We start from the raw sequence: 16,653 nt of genomic DNA on the forward strand, positions 1-16,653 counted from the left end.
TTGATGTAATGAAACTGTACACCCAAGTTATTGTGTCCCAAAAGCTTCAACCAATCAAAGTGCTTATCTCTGCTTACCCTAAGCAGAAAATGCTCATCTTCAAACTCCAACAAGGCATTGACCTAATAAACACTTTGGATGAACAACAGCATTAGAAGAATGAAAAAGAAAAAAAATAGACTACATAAGACAGCAGTAAAAAGAAATTTGGAAACTGATTGGCAAAATTTTCGTAGAATAAGAAATGTCTATAAAAATCTGATAAGGAAATGCAAAAATGAATACTTTGAGAAAATTGATGCAAAAATTAATGATAAAGAAAACTTTGGTACTAAAAAATGGTGGAGCCTAATAAACGCATATACCAAGACACAGGCTGCATCTTCAAATGAGCCCCCTCCACTAACAGTTGGAAATGATACAATGTTTACATCCACTGATAAAGCCAATCCCCTTAATAATTATTTCATTCAACAAACTGAACTGCCAAGTACTAACAAAACTCTTCCACCCCTCCAAATGAATACTAATAGCCTAGATTCAATTGTACCAACCTCTGGAGAAGTTAAGGACATAATAAATAGCCTAGATACATCAAAAGCCTCAGGTCCGGATGAAATAAGTTCAAAAATCTTAAAATATATCGTAAATGAAATTAGTAATCCCTTATGCCAACTTTTTCGTTTTTCACTAAATACACACACTATTCCCAACTTACGGAAATTTGCAAATGTCATGGCTATTTTCAAAAAAGGACACCCAACTGACTGCAGCAATTACAGACCCCTTTCACTCCCAAGCATTATTATATAAATATTTGAGAATATAATATATAAACATGTCTTTAACTTCTTCAAGGATAATTCAATTCTAACAGCACTTCAAAGTGGCTTTCTTCCGGATGATTCAACTATCTTCCAATTTATAGATCTAAATTACTTCTTTTGTCAAGCCATTGATCATAACAAATATACCAGGATCGTCTTTTGTGACATCAGCAAGGCTTTTGACAGAGTCTGGCATGCCGGACTCTGTGATAAGCTGGAAGCTGCTGGGGTCAGAGGAGGAATGCTGTCATGGTTCAAGAACTATCTTGAAAATCGACAACAATGTGTCGTCAAAAACGGAATATCCTGGGACCCCAGGGGTATGTAATAATCTCTAATACCTTCAGCTTGACGCACTATTTGCGGGGCAGTTAAGGGTACTAGCCATGCTTCCCTCTACGCAGAAGAAACTGGGTTTATTCCATTCAAAGAAAGACGAAATCGACATAAATTAAAACTATTTTACAAAATCATCAATAACCTAACCCCTCGTTATCCTAAGAATCTCATAAACCTTGAACCTACAAATATTCCCTTCGTAATGAAGACAAATTAAAAGAAATTCGATGTCGTACTTACATTTTTGCTAAATCATTTATCCCATCCAGTATAAGGGAATTGAATAAACTCAGTACCCCCGCAAGGAATTCTCCGATCATCTATATCAATGTTCCTTCATTTTATTATAACGGTCAGCGGAAACCTAAAATAATTCATTGTAAATTACGACTTCAATGCTCTGACCTGCAGGGTCACAAATTCCTAAGACATGTTGCCGACAGTCCCGCATGCCTCCGTGGTCATATATTTGAAGATCCCTACTATTACCTTCTGCGATGTTCCTTACATTCAAATGCACGAAATGAAACAATTGACAAATTACAACATGATTTTAAAACTATAAACTGTCTTTCATTCGGTTCCACAACCTACAGTCTTGACTTTAACAATAATATTTTTAATCAGGTCCATAAGTTTATAGATATATCAAACAGATTTTATTCTCGATCAAATAATATTTTATCATCTATTTTATGTATAATGTTATCTATTATTAAAATATTCTTACTATGCTTGTATATGTATAATTATTAACTACTATATATACTGTATATTTTCAGCCATTATATTTTATTATACTTAAATCATATGTATGTGTTTGCCATTATAACTATGTTTATAAATCCCATTTTGCATTAATAACATATATATATATACAAATTATTTAGGGAGAGGGGTTTTACATAGGCTAAGCCTGTTCCCCAATCCCATTCAGACAACCTGAATAAAAATATTGTTTAAGAAAAAAAACAACACTTACACCAAGTTTGAATATTCTAGCTTAATTATAAGGAGAGTTATTGTGTTCCAAAGTCTCAGCCAATTAAATTGCTAATCGCTCTGCTTAACCTGAGCAGAAAATACTCATTATCAAACTAAGTCAAGATATTGATGTAATGAAACTATACACCAAGTTTCATCACTCTCACTTAATTAGAACTAAAGTTATCGTTTCCCAAAGCATCAACCAATGAAATTGCTTATCACTGCTTACCCTAAGCAGAAAATGCACATCTCTGCTTACCCTAAGCAGAAAATGCTCATCTTTGAACTCCATCAAGGCATTGACCCAATAAACACCTACACTAAGTTTGAACATTGCGACGGACAGACAGACGGACAGACAGACGAACCCATTTTAATAGTCCCCTGCTTTCTTGAAAGGCGGGGGACAAAAAAGTGAAACATAGGCTATAACTCTAGACGTAACAAACAGGAATTGCTGAAATTCAATAGGATTCTTTTTTTACAGATCGGCAGATAACTTTACATGTTAAGAGCGTCACAAGGTCCAACAAAGTGAAACAAGGGTCATAACTCTAGACATACGGTAATAAAAGTGAGAGAGAGAAATGGGGTTTAACATCCACTCGACACAAACTAGGTCATTTCGGGACTAACATATGGTCTAATTTTTTATTTCAATAATTTGCTCGCGTGTAGGGGTCTTTAGCAGTGGGAGGAAACTGGAGGACCCGGAGAAAACCCATTAGGTTGGACAGGTGACCCTACTCCTTGTCCGTACAACCGGGGATTCGAAACCATGCCAGTTGACTCAATGACAGGCCTTATGATACAGCATGCACGTGCTTACAACATGGGGCATACAACCCCCCATAGACATAATAAACGGTAGTTGCTGAATTTCAATAGGATTCTTCGTTTATCTATCTAAATAATGCATATAAATTTCACAAAGATCGGATGATAACTTTTGGTGTTGGAGCATTCACAAGGTTCAACAAAGTGAAACAAGGGCCATAACTCTAAACGTAATAAACAGAAATTATCGAAATTAAATAGGCTTCTTTATCTCACTTATGTAAACAACATTTATCAATTTTAAAACAATCGGGTGATAACTTTTGGCGTTAGAGCATTCACAAGAATTTGTAGATGACGGACAGAATATATATTTAAAGCAAGCTGTTTAAAAATATGTGTTAAAGAGACATATTATATTAGAAAGAATGGAAAATGAAGATGTTAATCACACATTAGAATGAACTGTTAATTCATTGCACACAACTGTTACATGCATACACAAATTTTAAAATTAGACATCCACAAAGAAGTAATCAAAATGTAACTATTTTTGACAGTAAATTTATCAGTTACAGGTACTTTCAAATGAATATAATATTTAGAATAAGTTTACCGTTTTCAAAGATTATTTCAAGTAAAGCCCATGATTTGGTAATATGAAAATTTATGATATCCCATATGATTTAATCAAAATCTATCATTCTATACCTTTTAATTAAACAATGTTTTAGAAAACAATTATAGTTCTTATTTCTAACATTCCAACATCCTCTTAATTTCATTCCAGTATTATACATTACTGTAACGCATTCAGCAATACATTTAAATTTTGCCATTAATGATACATTTTAATTTTATTTTAAAGCATTGTCTTTAAGATAAGAGATATATCAGTTTTATGTTTTAATCTATTGTATAAACTGATACAGTTTTATTCTATTCCATAATCATGTTTTTCAGAGATATATTTTAGCTTTACTTGATACACCTGGCATTTTAATTATGGTGCCAGACTTCTAACATTCGACTAATGCAATGAATCTATTGTTACATTCACATACATTTTCACACTGTTAAACATACATTATGCAAGAGCTAAATCTGCCTACTGCAGGTCTTTCTTTAGGCCTGAAATGTTATCTAAATTATTAATTAGACATTAACTTATCCAGACCATAATCAACTCTCGGTGTCATCGCTAGCCTGTGATATTTATGGATTAGGATCCCATTTGCTGCTCAACTTTCATTCATGATTAAATCATGAAATGGATAAACAAGACTATTTTTTTTTTATCGTACTGACTTTACTAATGATGATCAAGGCTCGGCCGAAAACTCAATCACTAAATCCTCAGTTCAGAGTGGATCAATTTGACTGTAATTTTCAGCAAATACCCTTTACATTATCTAGTTTTTAACTATTATAGTGAGAACTGCCAGCTCTTTATCTAATCTCCCATAATGTATCTTTAAATAAAGTTTGATAAATGATCAAACAAGCAATTGCTACAATGATAACAAAAATTTAATACACTGTTTCCCCACAGATATGTCTGAACTATTTTAACAGCCTACAGAAGCTAATTCAAGGAAGGAATTTCATAATGCCACTGTCCCAACATGACTAGTTGATTTGGAGTGGACATTAAGACATTATCTAGTTTTTAACTATTATAGTGAGAACTGCCAGCTCTTTATCTAATCTCCCATAATGTATCTTTAAATAAAGTTTGATAAATGATCAAACAAGCAATTGCTACAATGATAACAAAAATTTAATACACTGTTTCCCCACAGATATGTCTGAACTATTTTAACAGCCTACAGAAGCTAATTCAAGGAAGGAATTTCATAATGCCACTGTCCCAACATGACTAGTTGATTTGGAGTGGACATTAAGACTTCATTTCACTTTCCCATAACACCACCTGGTGGCAAATATAATCCTGTTTACTTTTGTATTTATGGGATCAAAATAGTTCCGAAAATAGTCCTACAATCTAGCCATTACACCATTTCTGTTCATATTTAGAATCGATTTCCCAAACAATTTCTCAGTGTGAACACAGTGCTGAAATTTGAAGTGTTAAGTCTGGCGCACACAACAGGCCAACTTAAGCTACAAGTTTGGCACATATTGCAGAATTTAAGTGAAACGAGCACACTACACGACGTCCTGGACAATAACACATGCCAACTTAAGCTACAAGTTTGGCACATATCGCAGAATTTAAGTGAAGTGAGCACACTACACGACGACCTGGGCAATAACACAAAATCAAACTGTCAACGTGTTTCTCCATGTGACAAATCAAAATGCATTTTTGTCGTCAGCGTGTGTCCAATACTTCAATTATTATTGTTTTTGTACATGATGATGAGGCCACCGCATAGTCGATTTAGTCGTACTTCTCCAGGGCGTTTATAATAGCAATTTAATTAACGACTCTTGTATGTATAGAAAATAAGCTACATGAAGATGAGCCCAGAAATATTCCAGAGTATCCTTAATATAATTACCAGACAAACAACCAAGATGAGAGAACCAATAAGGCTAGGAGAGCAGTTGGCTGTCACCCTCCGTTTCTTGTTACAAGAGTACAGGAAAAAAACAACACTCCTTTCTAACTGAGTATATTGCTAAATATACTGAACAGTCCACTAGGCCAACCATATATATTCAAAATGTTTCTCTTCTTACAATAGTCTAACAAAATTAAATTTATAGTTCAATAAGTGTCTGAATTAATTTCAACATGTCAGTTAGGCCTAAATTTAAAGTACCCGAGCCATTTATATGCAACAGAAAATAGTTCTGAGAAACCTGTTGTGTGTTTATGTCACATGAGAAAAATAACCCAAAATGATTGGTTTAATAGCCGATTTGATTTCCTTGGTTGTCGCCGAGGTGAGCACATAAAACATGTCAGATATCCACATCCAGGGGATTTTCATATTTTTTATCATTGGGGACAGAAATAAGCAATGTCGCCACATAGTAGTGCTAGGCTTTAGCCAAACCCATACTCCTGAAGCAATGGCCCGAGAAATCCCTCTCTGGCGGCTGGCCATTGCTGGATTGGCTTCTGATACTTGAGCTTTTGAGGGAGTGTGTCTATTCTTCCCGTTCAATCAAATATATCCCAAGTACAGCAACTTGACAGCCCTTCATTTAATCTGGGGTCTTCTCTGAAACTTTAGACAGTGATTTACATTGTATCTGTGTTGATAGCCTCGTTTGTCACGCAATTAGTTTTTCTGCAATATTCTGCTATGCACTGGTTAATTGGGAATAATAAAATCGTGAGTCATGATGTAACGTTATGTAAACACATTTGGTCAAATTTGGAGCTCTGTTTAATGATATTGTTACGCAGTTAGCTATCGGTTGTTAATCGAACTATTGACCCGTCATAATTTGGAACAGAAATTTGCTTCCTTTACAGCAGTTTTAAGCAGGGATCTTAATTAGCTGTTTTTGTCGGCTTTAGTAGCTTGAAGTTCAATCAAGCTGATTGGTAAAACAATGAACCGGCCACTATGGTATCATAAATCATTCTACTTTCGGCTAAATTACAACGGGTTAATTATTACTTGTAAATTAAGAAGTCAATCAACTTGCTTGTCGGCTACAATAACAGTCATACCTTAGTAAGAATTGGCCATGTGGTTCATAATCCCGAGTACTTAGCACAAGTAATGGCAATTTTGATAATAATCCTCGGATAGAACACCGAATACACCGAGAAACAGTCATTAATAATATATTATGAATCTCCAATGCCGAATATGACACGTAACATTGGTTAGAATTAGTTCATCAGTAAACCAGCGATGCTAGTTTTAGTTTTAAATAGCATTTACCGTTATGATTTTTTATTTTATACCCATGCTGACAGAGGCTTGATTTTTAAAATATTGTCATTATTATTGAAAGCTGTATGGCATAGTCACATGGAATATAATTTTAAAGGCATTTCAATTATGGTTGTCGTGTGAGCACTGTGCCGTGTCTATCATGGAAAAATGAATAAAAACATTTGCAAGTTAGGTGATAGAAAAAAATCTCTACAAATTGTGTTATGAAGAAATACCAAGGTGCCATATCAACTTATATCCATCAAAAAAACCTGAATACAGTAATTTATTCAGGAATATTAATGACATGAATTTCAAGCCGGTACGTGAATTAAATATGGAAAATTTTCCGAACATGTACCTTTTGTCGTTATAGGTTATTTGTGGTAATTACATACAGTAGAATACAATATTCCTCATAACAAATTACCAAGAATTATTTTTGTTGAAGTCTGGTTATATTAAAGGGAATGGAAGCTTAAAATTTTAAAACCATTTGACCCAATTCTGGCCGATACGTTTCAAAATGGATTAAGAACCTTGGTGTTGAGTGGGATTAGCTCTAATCAAACGAAACACTGTGAGGAGTATGTCCAAACCTAGTGTGAACACAGTCTATGTACAGAAGCATATACGAGCATGTAGCATATTTTATGCAAATTAGTAATTTATATCTTACATATTTAACCATTACCCAAGAAGAGGCTTACACTGAGAACTGCTAAAGGGTGAATCTGTGCGCAGCCACCATATATTTCTCAGTCTTGGTTGTCATTTGTACGTGTATCGAAAGAAAATTAATTTCCAGACTATTACTCGGTATTACCGCGTTAAAACTGTAAATAAGGTGTGTTAATTAACAAGGGTGACAAACTGTCTGAGAGGTGAATTAATTAACGCTAGGGGTGAAAAACTGTGCGACAGTGCGTTTTCCGTAGAGGTGTGTTAATTAACCGACCGGTAAAAAATGAATGTCAATGTTGTGTATTGTCTAATTGGCGTGTTTTCTCGCTAGTTGCGATAACTGCATCAAAAGGAGTATAATCAAGGACCAACAGGTTTTATCTGACACGTACTTGTTAAATCAAAATTTTGGAAGTAAAACTGTTTTACCGTAAGATTTATCATTCGACCGTGTGTCTTACGCAGGTCTTTGTATAATTAAAGACAGGTCTTTAGACAGACGTGTGTGCTCGCTATGATCTACGTTTCTCTTATGTGTCCTTTGTATTGCGTACCATATATATATATAAAGTTAAATTTAATGAAATGAAAATACGGACCTTAATCTATCGTATACAGAAAGGTGAATGTAATGTCGTCATTTATAAATACCCAGCAGTCGGCGCCCAATTTGAATATCCACGGGAATATAGAGAGTAAATCCAGCAAAAACAACATAAATATATTTCTGCTTTATTACTAAAAAGACGCACACTCACCGTTTGACATTTATTAAATTTATAAAAACGTGCCACGTTGCGTAAATTGTGCATCTTACCTTCAATAGCAATATCCATAAAACAGAAATCTCCATAATGATAAATAATATGGCACAACCAACCGAACAGTGATAATTTCCACACAAATTATATATTTAAACTAAAATTATTTTAGCTTTTCACTAAATTTACATCGCATACAATCCAACGATCCTCATTCCAGAATTTATAATATATTTAAACTAAAATTGCTTTAGCTTTTCACTAAATTTACATCGCATACAATCCAACGATCCTCATTCCAGAACTTGTAATTTATAATAGCCGCTTTTATGCAATTACAGAATTGTCCAGTGATAGAAGCACATACGCCCGATATGACACGTAATCATTTTTGGAGACATGTCTTCTATTCTTACGACAATACTTGGCGTTTATGCTGCGTACCATGTAGTCACGCTACTTATAAAGTAGCATTTAATAAAATAAAAATATTGACCTTAATCTATTGCACGAAATGCAATGTCGTCATTTATAAAAATATCGAACTTGTAGGCCCCAATTTAAATATCCCCGTGTATATAGCGAATATGCCAAATTTGCCGTATGTAAATATACTGATTCTCGTAAATATACTATTCTCATAAATATACTATTCTCGTAAATATACTATTCTCGTAAATATAATTATTCTCGTCTTCCGACAAGTTATTATTTGTGTCTTTAAATTTGTACCATTCAAATGTCAACCCAACCATTTCAGACTTCACGTCTAACCGTTTCACGCATAGTCCGTGCAGAGCAATAACAGCTTCTTGATCAAAGTAACAATTCTATCACATGTAAAGGCGTGCACAAGCTTATTCGCGGGTATGGGAAAACTGTTCGGTTGCTTCATTTGAGAAGATACTGATATTAAACTATAAAATTTGTCAATTTTTTCTTTGAAAATTCTTACAAATTGGTAGCTCTTCGGGAAGGTTGATCACATCGCTTACCCAGTTTGTGTATTGTACGTTTTTATAATGGCTAGCAAATAATTTATGATATCTGAATACTTTCTGAAAGAACATATAGCTCGTTATTAGATTTTAGTTTTTAATAGGCCATTTTTTTATGATAGTCGGATATCAATAACAGATATCAAATATAAATCCCATTAATTAGATGAACAAAGAATTTGACAAATCTTATAGTTTACAAGCCAACAGTGAGGCTGATGTCCCCCGCCGAAATAGGAAAATAATTAGAGGACACATATAAAAATCAAATTGCGTATCGCTCTGCTTACCCTGAGCAGAAAATGCTCATTATCAAACTTAGTCAAGGTATTACTGTAATGAAACTATACACCAAGTTTCATCAATCTCACTTAATTAGAACTAAAGTTATCGTGTCCCAAAGCATCAACCAATCAAATTGCTTATCTCTGCTTACCCTAAGCGGAAAATGCTCATCTTCGAACTCCATCAAGGCATTGACCTAATCAACACATACACCAAGTTTGAACATTCTAGCTCAATTAGGAAGAGAGTTATCGTGCCCCAAAGTATCAACCAATCAAATTGCTTATTTCTGCTTACCCTAAGCGGAAAATGCTCATTTTCGAACTCCATCAAGGCATTGACCTAATAAACACATACACCAAGTTTGAACATTCTAGCTCAATTAAAAGTTATCGTGTCCCAAAGCATCAACCAATCAAATTGCTTATCTCTGCTTACCCTAAGAGGAAAATGCTCATCTTCGAACTCCATCAAGGCATTGACCTAATCAACACATACACCAAGTTTGAACATTCTAGCCCAATTAGGAAGACAGTTATCGTGTCCCAAAGCATCAACCAATCAAATTGCTTATCTCTGCTTACCCTTAGCGGAAAATGCTCATCTTCGAACTCCATCAAGGCATTGACCTAATAAACACATACACCAAGTTTGAACATTCTAGCTCAATTAGGAAGAGAGTTATTGTGTCCCAAAAAGTGTGACGGACAGACAGACGGACAGACAGACGGGACAGACAGACGGACAGACAGACAGACAGACAGACGGACGAACCCATTTAGCGAAAACAGTCAATTAATAAATCTATAAAAAAAATTAACAACCGTAATTCAGACAGCAACTTCTAATACACATTTTGGTTGAAATAATAATCCGCGTGTAGCTTTTAAATTAATTTATTACTTTATGGCCCCAATCAAGTATCAAAACACTGCATTTGTTACATAACACCTAGAGGTCAATGTTTTCAAACATTCTGATCAATCAACCATAACAAAACGATGGCAATACTTTCCCCCAGTTTGACTGTATATACAGGATACTACTGCTCTAATATTGTATTTTAAAAAACGATTGGAAATGTAGACGGTGTTATTGATGAACTATTTAAATGTTCACATCATATCCCACGCAATTATATCGTCTAATTCTATCGGGAGTAGATCCATCGTTCAGTAATTATAAGTTTATGGAACTTTAAAATCTTCGCTGATTCCACGGGACAGATACAATACCATGCTGATTTTTATTTTTCATTTCGGCGCCAACGGCTCGGCCTTCAATGCATACCATCAATCAAAGGTCAATATGTGAACTTGCGCGTTTAATCAAATGAAACTATGTCTAAAATGATTATAAAATAAACCTGATATTGCTTTCTGATGTGGCTGGGTTATTTCAGGTGCCAGTGGTAAGAATAAGAAGCCAGTACATGTATATTTACATATGGCAAATTTGACTTATTCGCTATATACCCAGGGATATTCAAATTGGGGTCTATCTGTTCGATATTTATAAATGACAACATTGCATTTCGTGCGATCGATTAAGGTCAATATTTTTATTTTATTAAATGCAACTTTATTAGTAGTGTGACTATATGGTCGCAGTATAAACGCCAGGTATAGTCGAAAGAATAGAAGACAAGTTGTAAGACTTTGGTCCTTAAGACATTATTGGGTCTTTGAAAAATTGTTGGTTAACTCTTTCTATAGAGTCAAATCCCATGTAATAATAAAACCTGATATTGCTTTCTGATGTGGCTGGGTTATTTCAGGTGCCAGACGTAAGAATAAGAAGCCAGTACATGTATATTTACATACAGCAAATTTGACTTATTCGCTATATACCCAGGGATATTCAAATTGGGGTCTATCTGTTCGATATTTATAAATGACAACATTGTATTTCGTGAGATAGATTAAGGTCAATATTTTTATTTTATAAAATGCAAATTTATAAGTAGCGTGACTATATGGTCGCAGTATAAATGCCAGGTATAGTCGAAAGAATAGAAGACAAGTTGTAAGACTTTGGTCCTTAAGACAATATTGGGTCTTTGAAAAATTGTTGGTTAACTCTTTCTATAGAGTCAAATCCCACGTAATAATAAAACCTGATATTGCTTTCTGATGTGGCTGGGTTATTTCAGGTGCCAGACGTAAGAATAAGAAGCCAGTACATGTATATTTACATACAGCAAATTTGACTTATTCGCTATATACCCAGGGATATTCAAATTGGGGTCTATCTGTTCGATATTTATAAATGACAACATTGTATTTCGTGAGATAGATTAAGGTCAATATTTTTATTTTATAAAATGCAAATTTATAAGTAGCGTGACTATATGGTCGCAGTATAAACGCCAGGTATAGTCGAAAGAATAGAAGACAAGTTGTAAGACTTTGGTCCTTAAGAAAATATTGGTTAACTCTTTCTATAGAGTCAAATCCCATGTAATAATAAAAGCGAACGACATGTTTATATGTAAAAAAGATAGGTTGCCAGGCAACGAAACATACGCCCACAGCAGCTATATCGTCCGGGCAGTCAACAAGAGTTGCCGCATATTTTTACTTTTTTCGGTAATGGAACATTTATAATACATTAAAATCTGATTAAGAGTAACAACTCATTAAGTAATTATCAGAAAACCATTAGAATTTGTTTGGTTTTTATAAAGTCTTTCCCCATGCTAACGTTTAATATACAAAACTTTTAACATCATGGATTTAGCTGTTCAAGTCATAAAGATTCATTGAAAATCAATATACTTGTTCGTCTCAAGAGTCAAGACCTTAAACACTGTGTATCAATTTAAAGTCAATCGGATATTAACTTTAGCCTCTAGAGCGTCCACAAGATTTTTCAAAGTGATCAAGGGCCATAACTCTGACAGTAATTATCGGAAATTGCTGAAAATCGGATATTAACTTTAGCCTCTAGAGCGTCCACAAGATTTTTTGAAGTGATCAAGGGCCATAACTCTGGCAGTAATTATCGGAAATCGCTGAAAATCAATAGGCTTCTTCATCTCATGACCTTAAACACTGTGTATAAATTTAAAGTCAATCGGATATTAACTTTAGACTCTAGAGCGTCCACAAGATTTTTTGAAGTGATCAAGGGCCATAACTCTGGCAGTAATTATCGGAAATCGCTGAAAATCAATAGGCTTCTTCGTCGCATGACCTTAAACACTGTGTATAAATTTAGAGTCAATCGGATATTAACTTTAGCCTCTAGAGCGTCCACAGGATAATTGGTAAAATCCTAACCATTGTCAAAATATCCATCAAATTCTGTTTATGACATATGGTTGGTAGACCAAATAAGGTAATGTTCTCCCCCCAGGTCTTGGGAAATGGGGAGGTTTATTCCATATTTTGGATTGAAATTAAAGTCAAGGTCAGTCTAGGACGTGCAGAAATTAGGGGGTTATAAAAGAGGCTGTTTAGTGAGACTGATCAGAGCTCACCCAGGTATTCCGAGCAGCTATCATTTATTGAGAACGAGGGACCTTTGAAGCCAATCCAGCTTAATAATATTTAAAGTTGAAGAAATCATTTAACATGTAGTTTTATATATTATGATCACGAAGAAAACACAACAAGGAAGTCCAATCTACAAAGTCTCGAAAAATGATTACGTGTCATATCGGGCGTATGTGCTTCTTTGATATGTTAGATCACGGGACAATTCTGTAATTGCATAAAAGCGGCTATTATAAATTACAAGTTCTGGAATGAGGATTGTTGGATTGTATGCGATGTAAATTTAGTGAAAAGCTAAAGCAATTTTAGTTTAAATATATTATAAATTCTGGAATGAGGATCGTTGGATTGTATGCGATGTAAATATATTATAAATTACAAGTTCTGGAATGAGGATCGTTGGATTGTATTCGATGTAAATTTAGTGAAAAGCTAATGTAATTTTAGTTTAAATATATCATTTGTGTGGAAATTATCACTGTTCTGTTGCTTGTGCCGTATTATTTATCAATATGGAGATTTCTGTTTTATGGATATTGCTATTGAAGGTAAGATGCACAATTTACGCAACGTGGCACGTTTTTATAAATTTAATAAATGTCAAACGGTGAGTGCGGGTCTTATTAGTAATAAAGCAGAAATATATTTCTGTTGTTTTTGCTGGATTTACTCTCTATATTCCCGTGGATATTCAAATTGGGCGCTGACTGCTGGGTATTTATAAATGACGACATTACATTCGCCTTTCCATATACGATGATTAAGGTCCGTATTTTTATTTCATTAAATTCAACTTTATATATGGTACGCAATACAAAGGACACATAAGAGAAACGTAGATCATAGCGAGCACACATGCCTGTCTAAAGACCTGTCTTTAATTATACAAAGACCTGCGTAAGACACACGGTCGAATGATAAATTGAACGGTAAAACAGTTTTACTTCCCAAATTTTGATTTAACACGTACGTGTCAGATAAAACCTGTTGGTCCTTGATTATACTCCTTTTGATCCAGTTATCACAACTAGCGAGAAAACACGCCAATTAGACAATACACAACATTGACATTCATTTTTTACCGGTCGGTTAATTAACACACCTCTACTGAAAACGCACTATCGCACAGTTTTTCACCCCTAGCGTTAATTAATTCACCTCTCAGACAGTTTTTCACCTTTGTTAATTAACACACCTTATTTACAGTTTTAACGCGGTAATACTGAGTAATAGTCGGAAAATTAATTTTCTTTCGATACACGTACAAATAACAACCATGACTGAGAAATATATGGTGGCTGTGCACAGATTCACCCTTTAGCAGTTCTCAGTGTTACATATTTTAAACATTGTAAGTGAATATATTTTTAAGTGATATATTTTGTGATATATACGAGTGAGAGATTCATCAGAGGAAGATGCTACACTTACACTTAGATTTTTTTCCTTTTTTTTTCTTTCCTAGATTACATATAAACACAAGCAAACAATACAATAAATAGGTATACAATATAAATAAAATATACAACAAAGAGAGTACATAAACATCAAATAAAAGATTTTGCACTAAAACAAATCCGATTTATAACATCAAAAGCCATTCGGTTGAGCAAATAGAAAGGGAGAAGCATTACCGAAAAACTAAAATCTTGAACTAAATTCTATAGGCTAAAACACTTTTAATAGATTTTGAAATAGCAGGAATTGAAAAAAAAACCCAAAAGATAATTGTGTGTACTTAAATAGATTAAGTCAAGAACTCAAATATATTTTAAATAATTGCCGAAAACTTTATTTATTCATATGTAAAATGAATACACTAAATACTAAAGCTATAGGAAACTGACATATATATAGGTCAACTATATCTAATTTAAACAATTCCATTTCTTTAATTTATCAATATTATATATATATGGATAAGTGATGTTATGTTTAAGTTTGATGAACATATTATATATGGTATTGCGTTTTATATAGTATAATGATGAAATGTATTATATTTAGAGCAACTTATTTAAGATAATATATATTTAATTATATTAGTAGGGGTTTCATGTCAAGGTTTCAAATGACAGAAAAAAAAATTTTAAAAATATTTTGTGAAAATATACATAAAATGCTACCCAATTTTTTTTATTTCATCAAAATATTCTAATTAGATCCAAAGTTATGGAATTTTAAAATCCGAGATCGAGGTCAATAATGTAATCAAAATGCTCTATACCAGTCAACGCGTGGCTTGGCACCAAAATAAGTGCTTTTCAGTCATATTTGAGTGACGTCATAAGCGGTATTTTCCCTTCAGAATCGCTAGTACCAATTTTTAACACTGAAATCCGCACGTTATTGTCAGCTAAAATTTATTAAAATCGTAATAATTTGAATGAAAATATGTCAAATATTTATAATCTGGATGATACCTCAAGAAAGTTTTTTTATATTTAGTCGAAATTTGACAATTTTCAGTCATCAAAACAGATAAATCCCATTTTCTACGGGTCTACTTGTCCGATCACGTGGTATCAACAACCATTATAACCACCAAAATGTTATCTATCGTTTGATTGGTTCTATATCAAAATCCCCCGGTAACTAAGCTGCGGATTCACCAATGAAGTGAGTCGTAGCAATGGAAAATCTCAGGCTGTGTGACGTCAGAGCGGTATTTTCCCGCGAGCGTCTATGTAAACAAACGGTAATTTCGCTTACATTTCGATAATTTTTTAGCCTGAATCTTTGCAGATATTGAGATTGATATTAAACTATTGCAATACAATTGCTAGTAATGCATTTACATAAAATAGTAATTCAGAATCGTAGATTGAAGTGGGCTATATTTCAGCCGCTGACTGTCCGATTTCACGCTAAAGTCACGTGACCTGAAACCCCTAATATTAGCAGATATTTTTATGCAAGAAATGTATATTGGTCTGAAAACACACACTAATTATATCTGAAGACAAGCCAACAGTGAGGCTGATGTCCCCCACTGAAATCCAAAAATAAATAGATGACACATATTAATTAATCGCACATTTATTTTTTTCAAAAGTATCAAGCAATCAAACTGATTATCAACTATACACTAAGTTACATCACTCTCTATCAGATAGAATCCAAGTTATCTTGTCCCAAAAAATCAACCAATGAAATTGCTTAGCTTTGTTTAGCTTTAGCTCAAAATGTTAATCATTGAACTCAGTCAAGACATTCACCTAATGAACATCAACATCAAGTTTAAACATTCTATCTCAATTAAAAGCAGAGTTGTTATGTTCCAAAGTCTTGACCAATCAAATTGCTTATCTATCCTTAGCCTAAGCAGAAAATTCTCATCATCAAACTTAGTCAAGGTAATGATATAAGGAATCTATACTCAGAGTTTCATCACTCTCACTTAATTAAAACCAAAGTTATTGGCCCCAAAGCATCAATCAATCAGATAGCTTATCTCTGCTTACCCTAAGCCGAACTCCATCAAGGCATTCGCCTAATAAACACCTACATCAGGTTTGAACGTTCTAGTTCAATTAGAAAGAGTGATTGTGTTCCAAAGTCTCAGCTAATTAAATTGCTTATCACTCTGCTTACCCTGAGCAGAAAATGCTCTTATCGAACTTAGTCAAGGTAAT

General features: G+C 33.9%; 1 protein-coding gene across 6 annotated transcripts in view; it reads right to left on the reverse strand.

Moving 5' to 3' along the window:
• LOC126825463 (liprin-beta-1-like) overlaps positions 1–16,653 on the reverse strand; it is a 254,385-nt gene that overhangs the window by 120,438 nt on the left and 117,294 nt on the right. For 4 of the 6 annotated variants that reach the window (XM_056101629.1, XM_056101628.1, XM_056101627.1 and 1 more), the window contains one exon: positions 14,450–14,479. The exons of the other annotated variants lie outside the window; for them this stretch is intronic. In XM_056101629.1, coding sequence (XP_055957604.1) covers positions 14,450–14,479 — 30 coding nt within the window. The remainder of the gene's footprint in view (positions 1–14,449; positions 14,480–16,653) is intronic. 6 annotated transcript variants of the gene reach the window in all.

The sequence above is a fragment of the Patella vulgata genome, chromosome 6 (assembly GCF_932274485.2).
Source record: "Patella vulgata chromosome 6, xgPatVulg1.2, whole genome shotgun sequence".
Taxonomy (NCBI): Eukaryota; Metazoa; Mollusca; class Gastropoda; family Patellidae; genus Patella; species Patella vulgata.